Below are 22,695 nucleotides of genomic sequence, written 5' to 3' on the forward strand. Positions count from 1 at the left end.
TTCAAATGGGTAAACCTAGAGAAAGGGGAATAAGAAAAACAATTGTAGCCCTGCTAAATGGTAAATTCAACACGCCCTCCGCTACAAAGTTTAAAGCTAATTATTTACGAGTATACTGTTTTTTTAATGTTTGGTTTCCCTTTGATTGTATTGTACAGGTTACTCATTATCGCTGTAAGCAGCAGAGGTAGGCTTCCCTGAAAGGAGTGTGGCAGGCGAAGGTATATCAGTGAAAGGGTTGGGATTTCAGGAGCTGTAGTGTAGAACTGAAGTACAGAATTGCCTGAAGCAGACTGTAAGATGGAAATCAACGGACGACCACACCAATCCGTGCTGGGGACAATGCCATCCAACGATCGACAGGTCTGGTACTTTCTCTTGTCGTCTTGTGTACATGCCGTACGTGACCAACGCTCGGCGATTTAAATAGAAGATTGCGTGAAAATACAGCCCGCATGATTCCAGAAACCAAGGTTAAATTTTTCTTGCACCTACAGCAATCCAGTTTGTCAAGATTTGCGAGAACTTGGCAAGGCGTTAAGCGTAAAAGCTTATCGTATCAGGCCCTACATGTTTCTTGCCGATGATTCCAGTTCGCACGTTTTCCTTTTGCAATACCTGACTTCGTCAAACGAGTTAAAGTGATGAAACGCACGATAAAGACCAAACATACCATTTTGATGCTGTGGAAGGCCTGCAACAAAAAATATTAAAACAATTTCAGCTGGGATACGTTATGTCCACATCTGCAGAACGTGGCCGGTAATGATCGTAAAATGTAAAAAGAACTTCAAAATGTAATGCTACGTAATTGAAGTTCCATCTTCAGAGACCCAGGAGCAGATAGCCGAGACTGATGGGGCGAAGACATCAAGGGTAAGCACCACCCTGCCCATAGTTAGTAGAGGGGACCCAGTACTAACTATACCCTGCCCCGACCACCAGACCCTGGGTATCGGCTGAGGGTGTTGAAGTTCTCGATTTTCCAACCCGAATCTTGCCAGAAAAATTTTCTTCCTGTTTCGGCGTTAACAAAAGACTGTGTGTAGCTTATTTTTTCTCAGGGCTAGCTAAACACAGCTAGACACGGGCGAAAATTGTTTCCCACCAGGCGTGCGCTTGGTTAAACTCCCTGAGAAAAATGAGGCATTACTTGTAGTAGCAGTAATCAAAGATAATAGGAGCGCGTTCGATACTTCCACGTTTTATAAATTCAGCTATGATGGACACCTTCATGTTCTTCGCAATCGGAATTTAACATTTCGTTTTATGTTTTACAATTTTATGCGGGTTTTCCTTATTCTTACTAAAACCATCATCTACAGCCACCCTCTACCCAAGAAAAAAAACTCCACATACAGGGGCTACAGTTAGCCAAGTGTATCGCGACAGAACAAATGCAGACGAAAAGTAATTTGAACTGAAAAATCTTAATTTCGAGTATTAAGGAAGAAGGCTGAAAAAAGCCGGTCTAGAATAGTAGAGCGTACTTTCCTTTTAACCATTAAAGCTCCTTGTTTGAATACGGTTTGTCATGTACGCAAACCCGAGTAACACCACCTCGCTAATTGCGTGATACAAATATAAATACAAAACAATTTTGGTAAGACGCTTTTAACTTGTCAGGAAAAGATCTTCAAAGACGGTATACATTTTTAGTCTTGTATAAAGAAGGCGTTTTTGAAATATTGGAAGAAAATTTTGCGACTATAAAGCCGTAGATTTTTAGACTGAAGTGACCTTATTGGCATACGGAAACATGTTGATCCGTAGGTGTCAAACACATCTGTATCTGTGTGTATCTGATACAATGGTACAAACTACCGGGACAAAACCTACCGGTATACAAAAATACCTCCGTAGAGCTCATCACGAATAATTCTGCTTTTGCCGTTGTTCGAGGAAGGGTAGGACAAACAGAACTCTTTGAACTTGAATTGAAACCAAGTCTTACTGTTGCTCGATCAAGTTCAGTTCGTGTTTCGGTCAATTCAGCATGGGATCAAGCACGGGAGCATGGCTGTTCTTCATGGCTTATCCCCTGGTGGGCCTCCCCTGGTTTATCGAACGCGAATAGGACAACAAAATTCCGGAATGCGATAGATAAGACTTCTACAGGTTTTCGATTAACTCGACTGATAAAGGATTTTAAATATACACATTACGTCTGAATCGAAAGGTAAACGTTCTATCCTCCGGACGCAACAGCTACGCATGTAGTTATATCACACTTCAGGGAACTGGTCATAACAAGTTTGTTCAGAGGATCCACCTTGTCTGGGGTAGGGGGGTTATCAAAGACATCAACTATCTCATGAACATTACCAAAAAAATTTTATTCGCTTTAAAATTTGAGTTGACAAAGAAAAATTCAACAAGCAAGAGTCAGCGTTGCTAGATAAACAAGAAAAACGAGGTTACAATTTCACTGTCATTTTTTACTGCCGGATAGAGGGTTGGCTATGCAATAAGACACCATCTTTTGAAGTTGACGAAGGGAAGGTGCAGACAGAGACCACCAGTGACCGAAAACCATTCCGCTTTCTTCAGTTTACACATTTCCGATTACCGTATACCTCAGTTCAGAGGTGTCTCACGTCCAAGCGATGTAGTGCATTTGGTATAAACTGTAGATGGATACCTCAACCCCTCTATCAAAATAAAGCTTATAGAGCTGGCTATAGAACTATACCAAGAATTTTGAAGTACTGTAAAATAAATTATCGAATTTTTAACTACCTCTGAATACCGGCGAGCGTCCGAATCACCTTTTGAAAACAGTGAAAGCAAAATTTTGTTTTTCGCGAATTGAATTTGTTCACGCTCTGTTTCCGGACACAAAATTGCTAACAAACCGTGTCTGAGTTTTGACATAAAAATTCATCGTTTTAAAGATCCCCGTTCTTAAAGATTCCCAATTTCAAAGATTCCCCATTCAAAGATTCCCCGTTTTAAAGATTCCTCGTTCCCGTTCCTTGTTCCCCGTTCCCGTTATTTATTTTAAAGATAGCCAGAAAAAGCGTCCCACCTGTTAAGATGGACGATCGACTTGGTGAGCAGCTACTCAGAGAAGTGAAAGCATTGCTGAATGTCACACTCCGCTTAGCCAATGAGTTGTTGTTTGGCGTTTTGCACACTGTGTCATTGTAAACCTGAGATTCAAATCCTAAATCACCGCCAATCAAAATTAAAACATTCTTTCGTCTATCTCCAAATTGGGCCGCTGGCACAGACGCTAGCGACGCCAAAACGGAGAGCAAAAAAAACATTTGCAAATGCAATCCACAAGGAGAAACCTCCATGACCATGAATATGCACAGTCAAGAGAACGTCATGTGATTTACTTATCCTGCAGTGATCACATGATCTTCTCCTGATCAGTTTACAAACATGCATACATATATATTTTTTTCTTACCACCGTCCGATTTCATTGATACGCGACCCTCGAATAAGAACTTCCGCGAGCATTTGGCGATTCGATTCCGTCAATCATGCGCTCCTTATATGGTGTTACAGGAATGCCGCTCTTATTTTCAAAAAATATGGCGGCCACCGTGTAGCCTGTTCGGTCGACATGGTTGCTTCTTTTTCTTCAAGTTTACGTTGGCGAGTGGTGTATTTGCTCGTGCAGGGGTTGTGCATCGATTGATGGAAGCCACACTGACTGTCTTCTCTCTTGCGTACTGAACTGAGCCATCCCTGTGTTTCATCTTCGTACACGAACGAACGAGAAGACCCAACGCTTCCTGGGCAACGTTTGAGCTATGAGCTTATTTGCATGAAAATAAAAGCACGTACCGATTTTAAGGTTTAACATTTTCATATTTCTCGCAGACGAGAGAAAAATATGCACAGGTCGCATCGTTCACATTTAAATAAAACAGCCTTAAAATGCTCCTTTTATTCCTTATTTTACGTAACGTAAAGAAACAGATAATAACTAACTAAAATAAATCAAGTTCGAAAAATGATCTTAATTATTTTCTGCAAAAGTTGGCTGCCATGGTAACTTCAAATTCAATGAAGTAAACTAACCTACGACATGAAATGATTCCCAGAAGTAAGGAAGGGCCAAGTCGATCTTTCGATGGAATATTAAATAAGGTATAAACGGTCAAAGTCGAAGTGGCCAGAATTCGCTCCCCCCCCCCCCCCCCCCCATCCTTCCCCCTCCCCTAATGGTAGCGCAATAATCGCTTTTTTAACTAAATGTACAATTGTTTTGTATACTGAAAAATTTAGCCTCCGGGCAATAGCAAAAACGCCGTTTTCTAAAATTCGTAAGCAGCGTAAACAGAAAGTTTGTGGGTTTTATATTAAAATTAAAGCTTAACAACGACCCAAATTAAAAAAAGGCGAAATTTTCCTAGTATTTTCCTTCAGTTTTCATGCCAAGAGCACTTGTTTTTAGATATGCCCAATTATATTTACTTTTCTCAAATAATTTGCCCATGACGTTGGGCTTTTAAGAGGTGCTTTAAGTCAACACAAGTATGATGAGGCAACTACTTAATTGCACCCAAGGATATATGGAAATTTTATACCCACGGAAATCATTTAACAGTTAGCGTTCTCATATCGATGCCATATAAAACCTGAAGCAGGAAATACAGGAGCTCTACTCACCAAACGTGTTTTACATTATTGTTATTTTCTATGAGCTTGGGTAACTCTTATTTAGGAAGAGACTAAGTTGAATTGCGTTCATGGCGAAGATGATTTCCTTTCGCATTTCATGGGGAGTTCTCTTCCTTGGCTTTGTTTCAAGTGAGTATGGAATAATCAATTTATTTCATGGAAAGTTATTGTTGATATAGTAGGTAAATAATGAGCCGCGATAATTTTCTGTCGCGAGTTTTGGTTAACGCTTTTTTCGGGTGCACATCAACTAATGATGGTGAATTTCCTTGCCCTTTCTGAACTTTCTGTCATCCGCACGTATTCGTGAGTTTTGGCAAATTTAACTCGCTCGAACCGTCATAAAGTAAGAAATGTAGTATCATTAATCGCGTTTTAAAACTTTTACGAAAGGAAAATATATTCGTGAGAACATGTTTCCAAAGCATTTCAAATGTGTATTGAAGGTTACACGACGTTTCGAACATCCACTTGTTATCGTCACTTGCTTGCCAACAGCTTACCAATGACTTAAGAGATGTGGAAAATATTATCATGAGTATAGAAGAAAAAGGTTGAAAGTACTGAAAGGACAGGCTGATAATCCAACATAGTTGTGTTTGCACATCCATATTGCCACTGTCTTTTGTAATTAAATTATTGTTTGTGTTGCCCTAATATCACACTCTTCACGAGTGTCTCAGTGCACTACATAAATGATAGATAGCTCACGGCGTTTGCAATTGAAAAACATTCACTTTGGGAATTCTTAGTTTTAAATTAAATTGTGTCTTGTTTACTCACTATTATAAGTCTGGACGTTGAAATTGCCTGTTATCTTCAGTCGAATGTCTCTCAAAGAGCCATTTTCTTTTACTAAAACATTGTTCCACCCAATTCTTTGATGTCAAAAATTTTTTATCCAGCAATCGCGCGTCATCCTTTTAATTTTTGTTTTTCTTTTAGGATATGTCGTTCGTAAATTAATTTAATTTAGCACTAAAATAACGACGCTATAGGCTGAGTTTGTGGGGAATGAAAGTGAGAATCAGAAGTCGATGTTTGCGAATAATTCAAATAATTGGCTAACGGAGCTTTACGAAACGCTGGAGGCTTGAATAAACTTGTTATTTGAACCCCATCCAGGGTAAGAAGGAAGGTTTGTGGTTTCTTTACAATATTCGAAACTGTGGTAAGCGTTGTAAGCGCTGTGCTGGGACTGGTTTTAATCAGCTTTATATTTAATCATAGAGGCGCGTTTGGTAGAAAAACAGATGACTGTAGAGAAACACCCAGAATCGGGAGTTAAGGAAACTAGCTAGATTACAAAGTGTATTTTGAATTTCTTGCGTTGGAAAGAATTAAAGATATTACAGTGCAATGTATTTAAAATTCAATGAAATTTCAAAACACTCCTGCCAAGTCTCACTATTCCAGTATGTCACTAACCAAACGCGTGCCCGCTAAATTAAAAATGACTCTATCTCTCTCAGATATCAAACTCTTTCTTTTAAAATACTCAATATTTCAAGTAAATAAGTTTCGTCGTGAAAGTATACTAAAAGAGTCGGAGCGAAAGCATTTTTTTCCGACGAGTATTAATTTTTACGGGAATATTTATTTGTCTTTAAGAAAATCCACAAATAAAGGGTTTTTATTTCATTTCAATTTAAATTTAGAATTGATATGAAAACTGCTCTAGAAAGGATAGAGAAGAGTAAATAACAATTTAAGCTGTTTTACATATATATGATTTGCGACCCAATATCGTGTTAAGATGCTTTTTCTTTTCATTCAAATTCCACTTGCTCGTGGTGATGTGCACGCGTTTCTTGAATTCATTATCGTGTAGATTATACTGAAACTCTCCAGTTGTTAAATTCGATGTTATTTTACAATTGCTTTTTTTTCCGCAGTTCTCGAAAATTTTGGAAATAGAGTGAAAGGTAAGTTTATCATTTTGATGAGTGAACTTAGAGTGCTAAAACCTAGGGCAGGTGAAAGCGATAAAGTAAATGGAAAAAAGAAGCTCAATATTTTACACACGCCACCTGAAAAATTAAGTAATTAAAAATCTAAAAGCCAAGAACAATTTCAATTTTTTTTTCTTACAATGCCAGTGGAATCACCCTAAAGTTTCATAGTGATCGTTTCAATTCAAGGGATTCCTTAAAAATTGCATGTGTTAACGTCTACATTTTTTTAAGTTTAGATCAGATCTAATTCGATTTTATGTTTAAAAAATTAACTTTCAGTCACTGTTGAATAACTCGAACTCAGTTTACAACTTCAACTAATATTTAAAAATGTCAAGGTGACTGAGAGTTGCGCAATCGAACACCATTTTAGGCAAAAAGTTCTCCATTGCTCAATTGCGAAAACACTATAGAAAAAATTTGAGAAATTCGACCTAGTCTCACAGTCTCTGAAACAGTTAATTTCTTAAAGGAATGTTTAGTTTTATCAAAAGAGTTGGTCGAAGCGTTGTTCCTATTTGATTATTCTTAGTTTTAAGATCGACCGATTTTAATGATTCCTCTTGCTTGTTTCGAGACTACCGGCGCGCAATCACTAAAAATAATTAGTGATAATAACTGGACCTCAATAGGAGTTAAAATAAAACGAAGAGGCCGCGTTGTCAAAGGTTTGAGCACCAGACTTATTCTCTTTATTGTTCCTCGGTAAGAGTGTTTGGTTTATCATCAGAGTTGACAACTAAATGTAAATTGGCCACCGTAAGAGGATTCTAGTTCTGATGTTTTGAGTGTTAGCCATTTGTTTTAGCACTACAGTTTCGTTAGAAGCTAATCCCCTTATACATTTGCTCGTCGGTAGCCCCTCTGGTAACAACAGATGACAGTTTTTTCATGGCTTTGCTGAATGAGTTTCCATATCACAGATTAATGTGATTGCCAAAGAAACAAACAAACAAAAAACAAAGTAACAAAACACTATTACTAACAAAGAACAAACAAACAGAAAAGGAGATTTTGTTCTCACAATGGTAATTAAGATTCTAGTCACTGTACTATTTCGTCCCTTTCTTTGCACAGGACAACATTGCTCATCTTACGAGCCGCTGGAACACAAAGAACTCGAGAAAGGCAACTGTGAGCAGCTCGTTAGTGGGACTCATGAAAAGTATCGTGCAGCGGAATGCATCATTTATCGATCCTATATACACTTGAAGCGGTGCCTGTCATCTTGGTGTAATCACTTTGCTTCTTGTTTCAATCAAACCACGAAATGGGCAACGCTTTGCAGTCGGCGTTTTTATTGGTTTCGGTCATCTCAGTTTGACATCTCTGTTAGAGATGAAGGAGTTAATGCGTCTTACGTTAGGAATATCCACATTAAGTACTGCGAGAAAACCTATCCAGACTGGAAGACTGTGAGATTTAAATTCTCCATCAAGACGACAGGGTATCAATGCCAATCAGAGACAGCAATAAATGGCAAGTAGAAGCTAAAATTTAAGGGAAGCGCTGGAAATACTCTATTCCAACCAAACTGCAAAATAGGTTGTGGTCTCTGCCTGCAGCCCCCTTTCCTCGACCTCAAAAGATGGTTTCTTTATTGCATATATAGTCACCCCTCCATCCAGCAGTAAAAAAATGACAATAAAAATTCAAATCTCACTTTCCTTGTTAATTTTCGCACTGCTGAATATTTATGTTTCAGTCCCTAACCCTCTTACCCCAAAGAAGGTGGGTCCTTTTCCAACAAACTTGTTATGACCAGTTCGCAAACACCTTATTTCCTTATTGGTGAAGGCGCGGTTGTTTAGTGGTTATCGGGTCGGACTTTCGTTCAGAAGTTGTTTTAAGCAAATGTGAAATAAAATGTTGTTGTTGTTGGTAAACACTTTTGTACTGAGATAAATATCTGGCATTTGGGATAAATTATTTGTTGTCTTTTGTGTGCAAGCTTTTGAAATATTTCTACAATAGAGTCTTTCTGTCGAGGGACTATCGACAGATAGTTTCTAGGCGGAAATTTGAAGTGCTTAGAACAGATATGCTCTTTCAAGAACATCAAATCCCCAAGTGGCAACTATTTTGCTATAACACTCTCGCGCCTTCCCATCTACCCTTCAATCCGCCACATACTTTCGCTTCAATCGCGGTCATATATTTAGTGCATTTTTTTTTAATTATTTCCTTGCACCCTAAACTAACCTTGTCCTTCTTACGTTGTATATTATATAGCCGCTTGTTCAGGAAAATGGATTGGCTACGACAAATGCGATAAGCTAATTAATGGCACACACAGCAGCTGGTACAGCATCTCCTCCACTAATGACTGGTGCAAATCGTTTGAAGCCTGCCTTGAGTCAAAAAAACTGAAAAAAAGATGCCTCGCCGACTTTCGCTTCTACTACACCCACTTCTGGTATTATTACTACCAAGGATTTACGTTCGAAGTCAACAATTATCTACCTGATACCCGGATACAAGTTCATTATCGATGCGGTTATCCTTACACTTTTGGTGTCAATATTATTCGGTGTGACTCTGTTGTGAACAGCAACGGAAGCCGTGAGTATAACATTTTTGTGTGGCCTCAGCTGTCCATTTAAGACCATTATGCAATTATATTATACCTGATTTACTTTTTTGCTTCATATTCGAGTACTGACTTGGAGAAAACTTCTTTTCTTTTCACGTCCCTTCATCATGTTCGGAAGAAAAACAGAAAGAGCTATTCTTACTAGTGATTTGTCTTTGTGATGTAGTAAAACAAGAGGAGCTATTCTTACGAGTGATTTGTCTTTGTGATGTAGCAAAACAGAAAGAACTATCCTTAAGAGTGATTTGTCTTTGTGATGTAGTAAAACAGAAGGAGCTATTCTTATGAGTGATTTGTCTTTGTAATGTAGTCAAACAGACAAATAAATGAACCAATAAACTAGAAAAAATAAAGGAAAGTTAACTATGGGTGACAAAGTTGGCAAGTTCGGCTACTATTATTCTCCTTTTAAATCGCAATTGGCATTTACATTTAATAATTACATTTTAACTCATTTGGTTAACCGTACGCAATAATTACGTGGACATGCAGGCGAATTAGCTTCTGTTTCGGGGTTTTTCTGGAGGATATGTCTGATAGCAGAATTGCTGTTTAGTTTTGCGATCTACCAAAATTTCCCAAATTGTTTACACTGTTTGCATTCGCTTTGACGATGGGCTTAATGCTCCATGGAAACATCAGTACTGCATTAGTTTCTACTCCCCAACCAACGCAACACCACAGTTTCTTTAGTAGCCCCCCAACTCCCAACCCCCCCCCCCCCTCCTCTTCTTATGTTCAACTCCTTTCTCCCTTTTGTCTCATAATTAGAAGTTTACGCAGGAAAAGATAGTAATGATGACGATGATGATAATGAGGATTATGACGTAAATACAGAGGTGCGTGTACCTGCCTAGGCCGATGAAATACTTTCACAGGGGAACCAATAATATGTTTTGGAACTGGCTAAAAGTATTTCTAACTCAGTGATAACCAAGTCCTGGGTTCGATTCTGTTTGAAAACTGATCTCGTTTTGTTTTGTCTTTGTTTTTTTGTTTTTTTTTTGTTGTTGTTGTTGTTCTTCTTCTTCTTGTTATATGTTCGTTATATAGTGAATACTATATCTTTCTTATACATTTGCATGTAACGAAACTAAAAAAAGTGAATCACAAATAAGGACCGTTTCAACTTTTTTGCTAATAATTATAAACCGTGACTAACCGTAAATGTGCTCAGCCTCAGCGGTTGTGAAAGCATCACTGCATTAGGTGTAATAAAAGAATCTCACTTTGTTTGACTTTGTAATGCACATTGTCTTTATGTAAGATATTAAACTTGGTGTAACCTTAATGGTAGTATAGTTTTTTGTTTAGAAATTCTCAAACAAAATAATAACATGTCATTTATTTATTTCTTTATTTATTTATTTATTTATTTATTTATTTATTTATTTATTTATTTATTTATTAATTATTTTTATTTTATTTTTTTTTTTTTTTACCTACCCTTTTTCATAGATGACAAATGCCATAAACTCCCTTGACGTTCAAAGAAACGACTCTTTGCAGGTATTATAACTTTGACTTCTTTCCCAGCAAAAACGTATCTGTCACTGAATCGAAAATATTGGTTTCCTGCTCTGGAATCATGATTTTAAAATGTAAAAAATGTAAAAATTCTGTACTCAGAGCGCAATTGAAATTTCTTTTAAGTGGGATATTTTGTTAGGTTCCAATGAACTTCGTCAGCCACAATGCAAATTTGAATGTTAAGAAGGGTTATATCATGGACCCGAGGGAGCTAAGATGGTGTCATAGATGTTGGCTAATTCGAAACCATTGTCTCTGTTCAACGAGGGCTTACATAATTTTATCTCAGTTGCCTCCCGTATGCGGCGTTTGAATGTGTTACTTCCGTGACAAGAACTTTTGTTTTGCTGGAATCCACTAAATGACCCGTGAGCTGGCAATGTTCATGAACGGCTGACGAATTCCTAGAAAGATGTTCCTTTACTCGAGTTTCTAATAACCGAGAGGTTTCGCCCACATAATCTTTATCCAATGTTCGCAATGGATGTGATATTCTGTCCCACTGTATAAACTCGTGTGATTTGAAGGTCACACTTGTCCACAAGTGTAACCTTATCCCACTTTAGAGAAATTTTAATTGCGCTCTGAGTACAGAATTTTTATATATTTTTTTATATTTTAAAAGTATCTGTCATTGTTCTAATCATGCTTTCGTTTTCGTCAACTCTCTACATGTTTAGTTAACTCTATCTAGGCCGGGGTAGGAGGGGGTGGGGGGGATTCTGCCCGCGGCGACTTTGAACCTGAGTAACATTTTTTTTAATATTTAAGCAAACATCATGAAATTTAATGACTTCTTCAGAAATTCACCTGGGAACAATTTGGCGTGGTTAGCTAGTGTTCCTTGACTTTAAATGAAGAAAGATACTTTTTAATAGTCACTTTTATGTTGTTAGCTCATATTAGTGTTGTTTAAATGCTTTTGATTACTTTTCATTCAAAAAATTGAAGTTTATGGGAAATAGCGAAATCCAAGATGACCGCCATTTGGCAATTATGACGTATATTACCACGTATATGAAGTCATCACTTCTCATGACGGACCTCGAAGGAACAACTTTGAATGCATTATTTATACTCCAAATGTCGTTATCATTCGAGTGCCATGTTTGTCAAAAATTCTCGTTGAGATAAGAGAAATTTTGTGCTGATAAAACGAAAGAAAAGACCTTGGATACAAACCAAAGCTAGGTGATGTCCCTAAAAAGAAGGGTAAAAGGACATTTTATGTAGAAAGCGATAGCAGACACTGACAACTGGGCTCCTGGCTCGATCAAGCTGCAACTTCACAGATCGAAGAATAATCGAGGGAGGCACAACGCGATACACCACTTTCGTTTAGCTTATATTGACTATAATACACACGCGCATGCCTTTTCCGTGAATTTCAATATATTGATTTTTCTTGAGTTCCTGTAGGGAGTTCCAACATTCCTGTTCGTAGAACAAGCATTTTTTACCACTTGCCTTTTAAAGGTGTGCAGAAAAAAGGTGGGTTGTCCAGAGGGAATTATCGGGAAATAAGTTAAGTAATATGGGATAGAATCCAATTATTTTTCTGTTTTTGTTTTCCTTATCTATTTCCAGTAAAACATACCGTATCATATATAATATTTTAATGTGCTAATAACAACTGGTTTTGTGTATTCTTTAGAATGCCGTCGAAGTTTTTGATGCTGTAATCAACGAGTACATTAACAGGACATCTCTTTCTGGTAAACGTTTGAATAAAACGCTCCAAGAAAAAATGGAAGACATTTTAATGGCCACGGTTACTTTTGAGGATTTTGCACTAAGATTTGGCCAGCATCATCTTAATCAGTCATCACCTGTCTTGAACCTGGCAAGCGAAAAAGTTGGTTAGTGTTTATTTTTATCGTGTTGTTATTGTTTGAGTGCCTCGATAAGGTTCAGCTGATAGCTCAGACTTGGCCAGAACTTTAACTGTCTGTGTAGAGAAGCCTAAAACAAGGAAAGCGCAGGACACTCTTAGATGGCGGCCATTTTAACTCCTGCCTTTTTATTTTATTGTTCTCGTTTTTCCATAAGCACGTACATGAACTGATTCTGCAACAGACAGCATTGAGGCAGTATAAATGAGTTGGGATTTTGCAAGCTTAGTCCTCCCAAACAGTGTTAGATCATGCGTCTACAACAGATTGAGTTTGGACTCTATCTTTGTTAAAATTTATTTAATACCCATTGTTACTCCTGCGATAATAAGAGAGAGAATAAGAGAGATATGTCCCTAGTAAGTATGGCAGTAAAGAATGTATGCCAACGTGAAAATGACCAATTCTAAGATACTTATCCCTAAAGTACCTCCAACGTGATCGGTAATGGGACAACAAAACAACGAAATGAATACGGTCTGCTGTCTCAGGAAAAACCAACTTTACCATAAATAATTAATGCATGCTCTTTCAGATTTGCAAGTCAGGAGAGGTTTCTACGAAAACGAGACCGATTTTCGTCTCCAGCAATCAAAAGGACAAAACTACATCAGGATTCCCTCGAAGGATTTTCACAACGGTTAGAATCATTTCAAATACCAAGTTTAAAGATCGACATCGCTAGAGTTCGCATTTAACCAGCTTAATCGTCTAGTCTAAGAATATGGTTTTCACCAGACTTGATTATTAAATCAGTATTACAAATGCAACGTGAAAATTAACAAAAGCAACTATCATGCTAAAATTTAATTTCGCAAGTTGGTAACAGAAGGTCAAAGATGGCCACTGCTAATTTACGTTTAGAGGTTTATTGTTCTGGTGTTATGTATTTTTTCTATTTCCTTATCATTGCCCAGGGTCAGTGTTACTGGGAGTTGTGTACAAAGATCTAAACGAGCTGTTTGAAACAAATCAGACTGAATCCAACACAGCTAACAAAACCAGGTTTGAGTAATGTAAAATTTCATTTTTGCTAGCTTATGGTTAGATAATACTTCTCCCCTAGCTCGCTTATTATAAAATTAACACATTGAGGGACGTATAGCGAAACTATTGAAAACCCATTTTGTTTCTGTTTATTTATTTTCAGCAGAAGCCTCAACACTGTCATAATGTCAGCAACTTTGTATCCCCGGACTGACACACTGCGAGAAAATCTGACCCTGTTGTTCACGAATGTCAAGGTACCTTGTCCAATTGTGGAGTAAATTATTTGAAATGGACCCAAAGATGGACACTCCTTTAACCCTATCTAAACCGGGAGGGGGGGGGGGGGGGCGATTCTGCCCGCGGCGACTTTGAACCAACATACCTTTTTAATATTCAAGAAAACGCAATCACACTACACTTTAGGGGGTTTTAGGAAATTTATCTGGAAATAAGGAAATATCATCAGTTACTGTTCATTGACTTTGATGTTGCCATGGTAACCAACTTTTGACTGGCCTTTTTTTTTCCGAAAATGGAAAATCACTATTTAAAATAAAGAAAAATTACTTTTCTTTCTGTTTTTAGCCCATGTTAGTGTTCGTTTATTGGTTCAGTCTGATTACTTTTCTCTTAATTCCGGTGCTTTCCTGAAGGAAAAGTTGTTTTAAAAGTTGTTCCAAGATGGCGGATCCAAGATAGACACCATTTGACAATCACGATGTCATCACAACGTCAAATTGCGTCATCACTTCGCGTTGCGGACGTCAAAGGAGACATCTTTGGACGTACTATCTCTCCTCTCATTGTGATAGCTGTTATACTTGCGAAGTTATGGTGGGGGCGGAACCCCCCCTTCCTGGCTCCAGAAGACAAAAAGCCCGGTCTAGATAGGGTTGAATTAAAAGTTATTAAAAGGCGTTTCAAGTTCACGTCCTCGAGACGAGCACGTTACTTAGATAGACACCTTTCTACAAATTGGACACCTCTCTAGCTAAGGTGAACACCTCTTCAAGATAGGCACCTCTCTAAGGTGGACACCCCTCTTAGACAAACTCATTTCTGTAGCAGCTTCTTGTGACACTACTCTGAGATCGCACTTCACAAAAACGAGTACCCCAGAAAAAGAGATACCTCTGTAAAATGGGAACACACCCCTCTAAGCTGGAGTCTTCTTACTATAAAATACCTTAATCATTGAATTTTGTTAAATCGACTGCTTGGTTTTAGAAAGCAACAAGGAACAGGGAATGCGTGTTTTGGAACTTTTTAGAAAGCAGGTGAGTGCCCTTGACCTTTAATTGACCCATTTATGAATTTCAATCGACCACTGGCCAGTGCTTCCCGAACATTGCCAAAACGGCTGGTTTGACTAAATTTCGGCACACGCGACGAAAATCTACGAGTAATGGCAAATGACTTGAAGCAAGAGATTGGACAACTGACGGCGAAAAAATCGCAAATGTGACGAATTTGAAGTAATTTTGTGAGATTGCTCAGATTAACGGAAGTCGACCGGAGTTAATAGCAGGGTAAAAGACATATTTTCGTCCTCTCCAGTAACGATCGCCACTGATTGTCAAGATTGTTCAGTTTTACTGAAGTCAACCGCAGTTGATGCAAAAGAGTTGAAATTGCGCCGGACTTGCCAAATCACCAAAAAAAAAAACAGAATCATCAAATCTGCCAACAACACAGGATCATGTGTATTGAACTGCAATAGTTTGCATCTTGATAACTACAAATAATCGAGTAGATATTCCGACTGGTCTGTTGGCGAATATCACTAGCTTGAATTGGTATCTTTTGGGCATTACCTGATTGTCATCGATTCGTTAGCCTGTAAACAGGCTCCCAAGTCGGGTAGCAGGGACGGGAGAAAAATCGATCTCTCCGCGTTCGGCTCGCGGATTTTTTAATTCCCTTGTGCCCCACTTTAGGATTCTGTTTATGGGCCACGATCCCATACGTTATTATCTCAGTCCAGTTGTTTGGTATTTTATAAGCTAATAATCAACTCGGCGTGGCCCTGAGGACAATTCTCTTATAGATTCTAATCGTTAAACCCTTTTTGCAGTCCCGTAGGCTGGTTAGGACAAGGATGCTTTGTGAAATCAATGGACGATTCCAAAACAGAATGCAGCTGCAATCACTTGACTCACTTTGCTGTTCTTATGCAATTTGACACAAACACAGCAGCTACTACAGACACCACTATATCCGAGGTAAGACCCAGGCGAACTAATTTTTTTTACAATCCTTTAAGCCGATGATACATAATCGCCATCAAATGATAAAATTCAGTTACCATGGATCCAACCTATCTTGGATTATTCCGTAGTTTTAGTGTGGAAATTAATAAAAAAAAAAAGAGTACTTAAGTTGATTCATACAATCGAATACAACAGGATAATGTAAAAAGTACTTAGTGGTGAGGGGTGAGGAGGTTGGTAGTGGAGACAACGCTTCTTAAAATTGTGAAAACTCAACTCTGAGACTGATATTTCAAGGATAAAACAAGGTCATTAACAATCATTAAACTAAACAAAATTCTTTCTTTGACAAGTCTTTTGAATGTTGTCAGATAATTATCTGTTCAGACCATTAAATGAAGCACGACACAACATAATCTGGAAACACAGGGAACAACTTCAAAGTAATTTGCTTAAACCAAGCTCGTTGGGTGCCATTCGTTAATACGTGTCTTGTTTATTCTATAAAGACAGATGAGAGAATATTGAACATCCTCACCAACGTGGGTCTAGTCCTATCCTTGATCGGAATTATATTGACAATTATCTGCTACTTTTTCCTCACGTAAGTATGATTCTCTGCTGCGAGTAAATTCCTTGGCTTTTGGCTTGTTCTTGTTTTATTCTTAATTTATCGTCTGTTGGTTTGAACATAGCTTGGTTTTCTTTGTTTTACAGAGACGTTAAAACACCTTTATCCCAGATCCGGGTCAGCCTCGTGTCATCTCTCGGAGCAGGGCAAATCATCTTTATGGCGGGAATTGGGGCGACAGAAAACAAGGTAAGAACTAATTATCCAATAAAGCAATCCCCGAAAAAGTTCTCAAAGAGCTTTCATCCATTTTTTTCTTTTTTTTTTTTTTACCATAGCTGTCAAAATTCCTGAACGCTGATTGGCTCGTAGCTATTGTCTATTAGAATACAGACAATTAAAATGACGTCAGATGTAACGCGCTTTTTCTTAACGGAAAATATGGCCATTTCCGTCAGTACCTTTTCCGTGTTAAAAGAAAAAAAAATAGACGGCAGTTTTCTATGGTCTGTAGTCTCACATAATGGACGACATAAAATGTTCAAAGCTTCGTAGTGAACACCACTTGAGTTTTGAACATTTAATGGCCTATAAGAGTATAGATCATAGAAAACTGCCGTCGATTTAATGAATGTCGACGCAAAGCCTGAAGAGGGGATCAGTCAAAACCCTAATATCATTTCCAGACTCCAGTAGGAATGGAAAATTGAAACAAAATTATAACATTGGATACCCATTTTGACTTAAACGTGGCATTAGGCAATCTTCTTCTCTCTCTTCGTAATTTTGTTGTGATTGTTGCTCACAGGGAAACCCAGAACCCGAGGGTAAGGATATATGACATCATGTAACTATGGTAACTGTCATTTTGCAGGGAGCGTGTGTAGCAGTAGCGGCTCTAATTCAGTACTTCCTTATGGCCGCTTTCTGTTGGATGTTAATCGAGGGAATTTATCTTTATTTGTTTGTGGTCAAAGTTTACAACGTCAGCAACAAAGTGAATATTTGTCATGGATTTTCCTGGGGTAAGTTCAACTGTGGGCTAGAATTTTTCAAAATGAAAGTAGAATTTAACCTCCTTGCGCGCTAGAGAAACTGAGAAAGGAAAGTAAAGGACAAAATTAAAATTTATGCTTAGGTTCAATCCATAGACCTTAATAAGCTTCCGAAACAAAGTTAAAATCACCTTGTAGAGAGTAAAAGACTGATTTTCATCATCGCTTACAATCGCCATCGATATAGGTTACTTCTTCTTCTTCTTCTTCTTCTTCTTCTTCTTCTTCTTCTTCTTCTTCTTCTTCTTCTTCTTCTTCTTCTCCCTTTTACTCTCCTTTTTTTGTTTTTCGTTTGTTTGTTTGTTGTTTTTATGTGTGTGTGTGTGTGTGTTTGTTGTTGATGTTTTTTTTTTTGCTATGATCGGCCTCGGTCCCGAACTAGATTGTGTGGTAGTCGTTTCTTTCCAAGCTTCCGGAGAAGAAAGCTTGCCTTCACGCATCTTCCGCGATCTATGACCTTCTGATTACTAGTTTGGATGCTCTACCACTGAAGCTTAGTAGAGCTCGAGCGTCCCAACTAGTAAAAGTAAAAACTCCGATATTCCTGCAATGCCTGTGTCGCTGACTGAATAGTAAGAGTGCTGTGAAGGATGAAACCCTTCAATATTCTCCTGAACAAAAAGTTATGAAAAGGAAATTGGAATGATCTGAAGAATCAGAATAAAATCTTTCACCTCAGCGAGATTTGAAGTCAAGACTTTGGTTTTTACTTGAGCATTTTTTCCTTGTTTGCGTTGTTTTATTTTCGCAGGTTTTCCCGTTGTTATGGTAACCTTATCATTGAGTATTGCTGCTGGTAAAGACGGAATCAAGAGTTTTGTCAGCGATAAATAGTAAGAATTTGAATTTGAAACTTTGTTTTTTTTATATCTCATCAGCACTTTATATTTTGGTACACGTAATTTTGTGCGGCATAATATATAAAATATAAATATAAAAAGCATGTACATACCTCGTAGCCAGGCTGTATGTGGGCGGGCTACTAAGGAACAGGAACTTAACTCCTAGCCTACAGGAAGTTTCCGTGGTCTTAGCTCTCCATGCCTTTATTATAATGCATTTTTTTATTGGAAATTTATTTGGCTAGCCCCTTTCTCTGATGAGCCTTACATAAACCAAATGCAAAGGCTTTAAAATTTAATTTCAAAATTTTGTAGTAATTCAGTCAACGTTTCGATTTTTTTTCGTAGTTGCTGGTTGTCTACCTCCAGCGGTCTGCTCTGGATATTTGTCTCCTTTATTGTTGTAGTTGAAGTGGTAAGCTGCAATTATACCACAGTAAAATCAAGTTTTGTTCTATTTTTAAAATTAGAGTTTTTGTTTGTCTGTCATTGAAAAGACGTTGAACGGCACTTTTAGGTCTGAATTCATATCGCTATTGTACGTTTCTGATTTTCTTTAATTTACGAGTATATAGAAATGATGACTATGAAGATGATGATGATGATGATGATGATGATGATGATGATGGCGAATGGTCAGGCTTGTAATTAACTAATAACGGTACTAATATATGGTCTTAAAGACGATGAGAACAATAATGATGATGATAAGGATGACGAGAATGATGATTAGAATTTCTATTTATTCCTCAAGCTGAACGTGCTGATACTCGTGCGAGTTATCAAGGAAATGGCATCGATGAAACAAGTGAAGGACAACCAGGCAGAACAGATAAGGTAATGGTTCCCACTCACATGCGTGGCATTATTGTTTACCTAGCCATTTTCGATTTATGACCCACATAAATCAAATGTGTTAAGGGATGGCTTAAATCTGTTTGGAACAAAAGTTTGGACAAGAAAACTGATGATCGCTGTGAAGCCAAGAGAAACGTGCCGCACATCCTATTTCAAAATTTGCGATTAACTAGTGAGGCCGACTACAAAAAGCTGTATGTTCGATAAAAAGACTATCACAACCTACATATTGTGTAAAATTACTTTCTTTTGGCAAAATGACGCTAGGAAATTAAATTAAGCCTTTTTGTTTACTAGACTTGGGATCAGAGCATGTGTGGTGTTGATACCCCTTCTTGGAGTCACGTGGTTATTTGGCCTTCTATCTTCAACTCACAAAGCTTTTGCCTACATTTTCACGATCTTCAACTCCACTCAGGTACTTAAATCGTAAGATATCTACGTAAGGTTGCCTTATTGTGTACTGATGTACTGGGTCATTCATCTTGTTTACTTTCATTACCTACGCAGGGTTTCTTCATATTTGTCTTCCACTGTGTTAGAAACACTGAGGTAAGAGCGAAAACCATATTAACTGGATCATTGTATAATCCAATTCCAGGGATTTGATTGGCTTAGCTGCCATGGTATATGAGCCATTATGCCAAATAAATAGCGGCCATTTAATTGTCTTCTGGTTATTCTTACAGAGGGAAATCAGATCTAGCAATATTTTTTTATCGTTTCCATTAAAAGAATTATTATTCCACTCACGCTTGTTGGATATAAGATGATTATAGCCTACTATCATCTCATATCCAATCCTCATATCCATTGCAGAGTTGACAGCCCGTAATTACGGTTAAGGGTAATTTATTTGGGCCAAGTTTTCAACTAGTACCTCTAGTCTTCTTCATTCCCAGAATTACAATGCCAGAGAGAAAATAACGGCTCTTAAAAGTTTAAATTTCAATGTAAAAATAAAAATGGACCTTTGTTGTGTCAGCCCTGCTATCAGCTTGGTTTACTTACACGTTGAGTGACGTCTGGAGTGTGCATTTCTACTACAAGAAATCCGGCAACGAAACGTATTCAGAACAGTTTATTTGTTTATCTTAGAACAGTTTATCTTATCTAATCTGATTTTATATAAGCTAAGCCAAGCTCAGCAGCTAATTTAGCCTAATCTATTCTGATATAACCTGAGCTAAGCAGCTTATCTGCAGTGGAAATAGGCCTATCACCGGAGATGTGCGGATGAGTAAAAAATATACGCAAAGGTGGGGTGCTGTGTGTGCATTTCGAGAGGAAAATATATTTTTTTTAATTACAGGAAAGTTATGACGAAACTTTCGAATGCCTGCAATAAATTTGTGCACTAACCCAGGTGGAAACGGAGTTTTACAGTTTTATTTGTTCTTGCTACGATACTGAATGTGTAAATTGTTCGTGTTGGTGCTATTGTCTTGTTTGTCGGCTCTTATGTATTGTGTAATAAGGGGTTGACACTGCTGCCTGGCCATATACACTTTGCACATCACCAGGAAGCTTTTCATGTTTTTTTCATGACCATTGGGTTCAATTTGTCTTAAGTGACCTGGTTTATCTAGGAGATAAATTCTCCCGGACGACTTTGAAAAGTTCAACATCAAAGAAGACAGTAAAATGGACCATCGTATGTCCACGTTATACAAAAATGCTCGATTTGGCCCTTTCAAGGAAAGAATAAAATGCCCCTAAATAAATTATTGACAATTATTCTACGAGCGCGCGTTGGATATAAGATGATAGATAGCCAATAATAATCTTATATCCAAAAAACGTGAGTGTAAAAATCATTTTAAAAAACAATCAAGAAATGTTGCTAGATCTTGCTGATTTCGCTTTGCAAGGAAAACCAGAAAACAATTGATTGATCGCTATCATCATCATCATCATCATCATGTCTTTTATTTATTAACGATAACATTTAAAGCAAAATGCTTGTGGGGTCGTGAATATACACAATAAAAATTAACAATTTTCAATTACAACTGATGTACATAAAATAAAAAATGAACATAGATTGAATAACCTAAGAGTTAGTGATTATCAGAATTTAAAACATAATTTTTCAATTTCTCGGCCATGGAATACTGGCTCATATACAATGGCCGCTAACTAAAGACAATCAAATTCCTGGGGTTATATTATTCAGTGATTTAGTTTTTAATAGTTCAAGTGATTTTCAGTTTGTTTATTAACATTTCAATAACATTTTATAATTACCTTGATGGTTGCGTGAGGTTCCAAATGATGATGGAGATAAGGGTGACGATGGTCTTAGCCTTACTAGAGTCCCATCTTACAGATTGTTTAACGTTTCTAATAGGTTTAATTTCTTCTTCAGATCAGAGAGCGGTTCAGGCGAAAAATCCGCGCGGTCTTGCCAGCTGTAGGAGATGGAGTAAGCACCATGAAAAAATTCTCTGAACTAAACGATAGCAGCGGAAACGTCTCACTTAGAAAAATCAAAGTGATGCCAATGAGTATGAACAGCAAGAGTCATGAAAGTTTAGTGAAAGCCTCCTAAGTGTTAAGGCATGTACACTGCAGAACATTATTTGTACATTTTTCCTAATTAGTCTCTAGTTTAGTTCTTATTATACACGTACATTTCTATAACGAACCAATTAGTTGCTCATAAATTTCACGTGTTTAGATAAAGCTTACTTAATAACTCACATGCACTAGATGCTCTTCAAGGAGGCACGCAGTCTATTACCTATTATCAGTGCCAAGTATATGCACGGGTAATAGGCTGTGCGCATGCGTGAGGGAACTCCTGGCGCATGTACAGTGGTTTCTGTAGTCTCTCCTAAGTATATAGTCTACTGACATGAATGGTTAGTGAGATCTCTACTTAGTGATAACTTTAGAACTGTTACTGTAACCTTATTGGTTACAGTCCCCGTTACTAAATTAGGAAGTTATAGTTATTATTTTGAAGGGCGTTGCATAAACTACCTTTGTTCTGATTGAGTGTCAATCTAACAGATACCTCACTGGAAACTTATAAAAATTTCCAAAGAGTAAACAATTTTAGCAGCTTTTCCTCTTCACCTATTCAATAAACAATACAGTGTTTCTCTAAAACCACCATTAGCTGACAGATACGCGCGAAACGTTTCATTGTTATTGTTATTAAAACACACATTTCGTTCCGAAGGCTCATTCGATAGTTTTAAGAACATCAAATTTCGAAGGGCTTTGTTTGTTTGTCTGTTTATTTGTTCGTGTTGTTTCTGTGGACAAACTGATTATCCAACCAAGTGTGAGCACTATCAAGTCACATGATCATTAAAAAAAATCATTTTTAAAGAAAATTAAATTTACTAGTAAATTATAATCACTCACAGAAAATTTCACTTCGTAGTCTAACTTTTAACTAGCTGTATTGCAGTTGCAAAAAAACGTTTTTATTCAATTCTCATGGAAAGAACATTGCAGGTTTCATTGTCAGATCCCGGGAAAAAAGTATACCGAAGCCGAAAATCAAGTGTTTCATGTCTCAAAATACCCCAGGATTCGTGGAGTATTT

General features: G+C 37.5%; 1 protein-coding gene across 1 annotated transcript; it reads left to right on the forward strand.

Annotated features, from left to right (window-relative positions):
• Positions 1–7,620: 7,620 nt before the first annotated feature.
• LOC146467055 (adhesion G-protein coupled receptor D1-like) lies at positions 7,621–21,976 on the forward strand. Its single transcript, XM_085126382.1, has 19 exons — positions 7,621–8,074; positions 8,828–9,157; positions 9,960–10,027; positions 10,647–10,697; positions 12,373–12,577; positions 13,146–13,250; positions 13,528–13,615; positions 13,761–13,854; positions 14,828–14,877; positions 15,675–15,822; positions 16,320–16,414; positions 16,528–16,630; positions 17,256–17,406; positions 18,188–18,269; positions 18,627–18,693; positions 19,033–19,115; positions 19,434–19,554; positions 19,647–19,688; positions 21,505–21,976. Exons 1-19 carry the CDS (start codon positions 7,621–7,623, stop codon positions 21,685–21,687), a joined length of 2,520 nt encoding a protein of 839 aa, XP_084982508.1. The 3' UTR covers positions 21,688–21,976.
• The last annotated feature ends 719 nt before the right edge of the window (positions 21,977–22,695 follow it).

This window comes from Pavona decussata, unplaced genomic scaffold (assembly GCF_977016875.1).
Source record: "Pavona decussata unplaced genomic scaffold, jaPavDecu1.1 SCAFFOLD_139, whole genome shotgun sequence".
Taxonomy (NCBI): Eukaryota; Metazoa; Cnidaria; class Anthozoa; order Scleractinia; family Agariciidae; genus Pavona; species Pavona decussata.

Coding starts and splice junctions, on each gene's coding strand:
- LOC146467055 (XM_085126382.1), top strand. CDS start 7,621: ATGGTAATTAAGATTCTAGTCACTGTACTATTTCGTCCCTTTCTTTGC. Junction 14,878..15,674: donor TGGAACTTTTTAGAAAGCAG/GTGAGTGCCCTT, acceptor CCCTTTTTGCAG/TCCCGTAGGCTGGTTAGGAC. Junction 17,407..18,187: donor TTGTCATGGATTTTCCTGGG/GTAAGTTCAACT, acceptor TTATTTTCGCAG/GTTTTCCCGTTGTTATGGTA.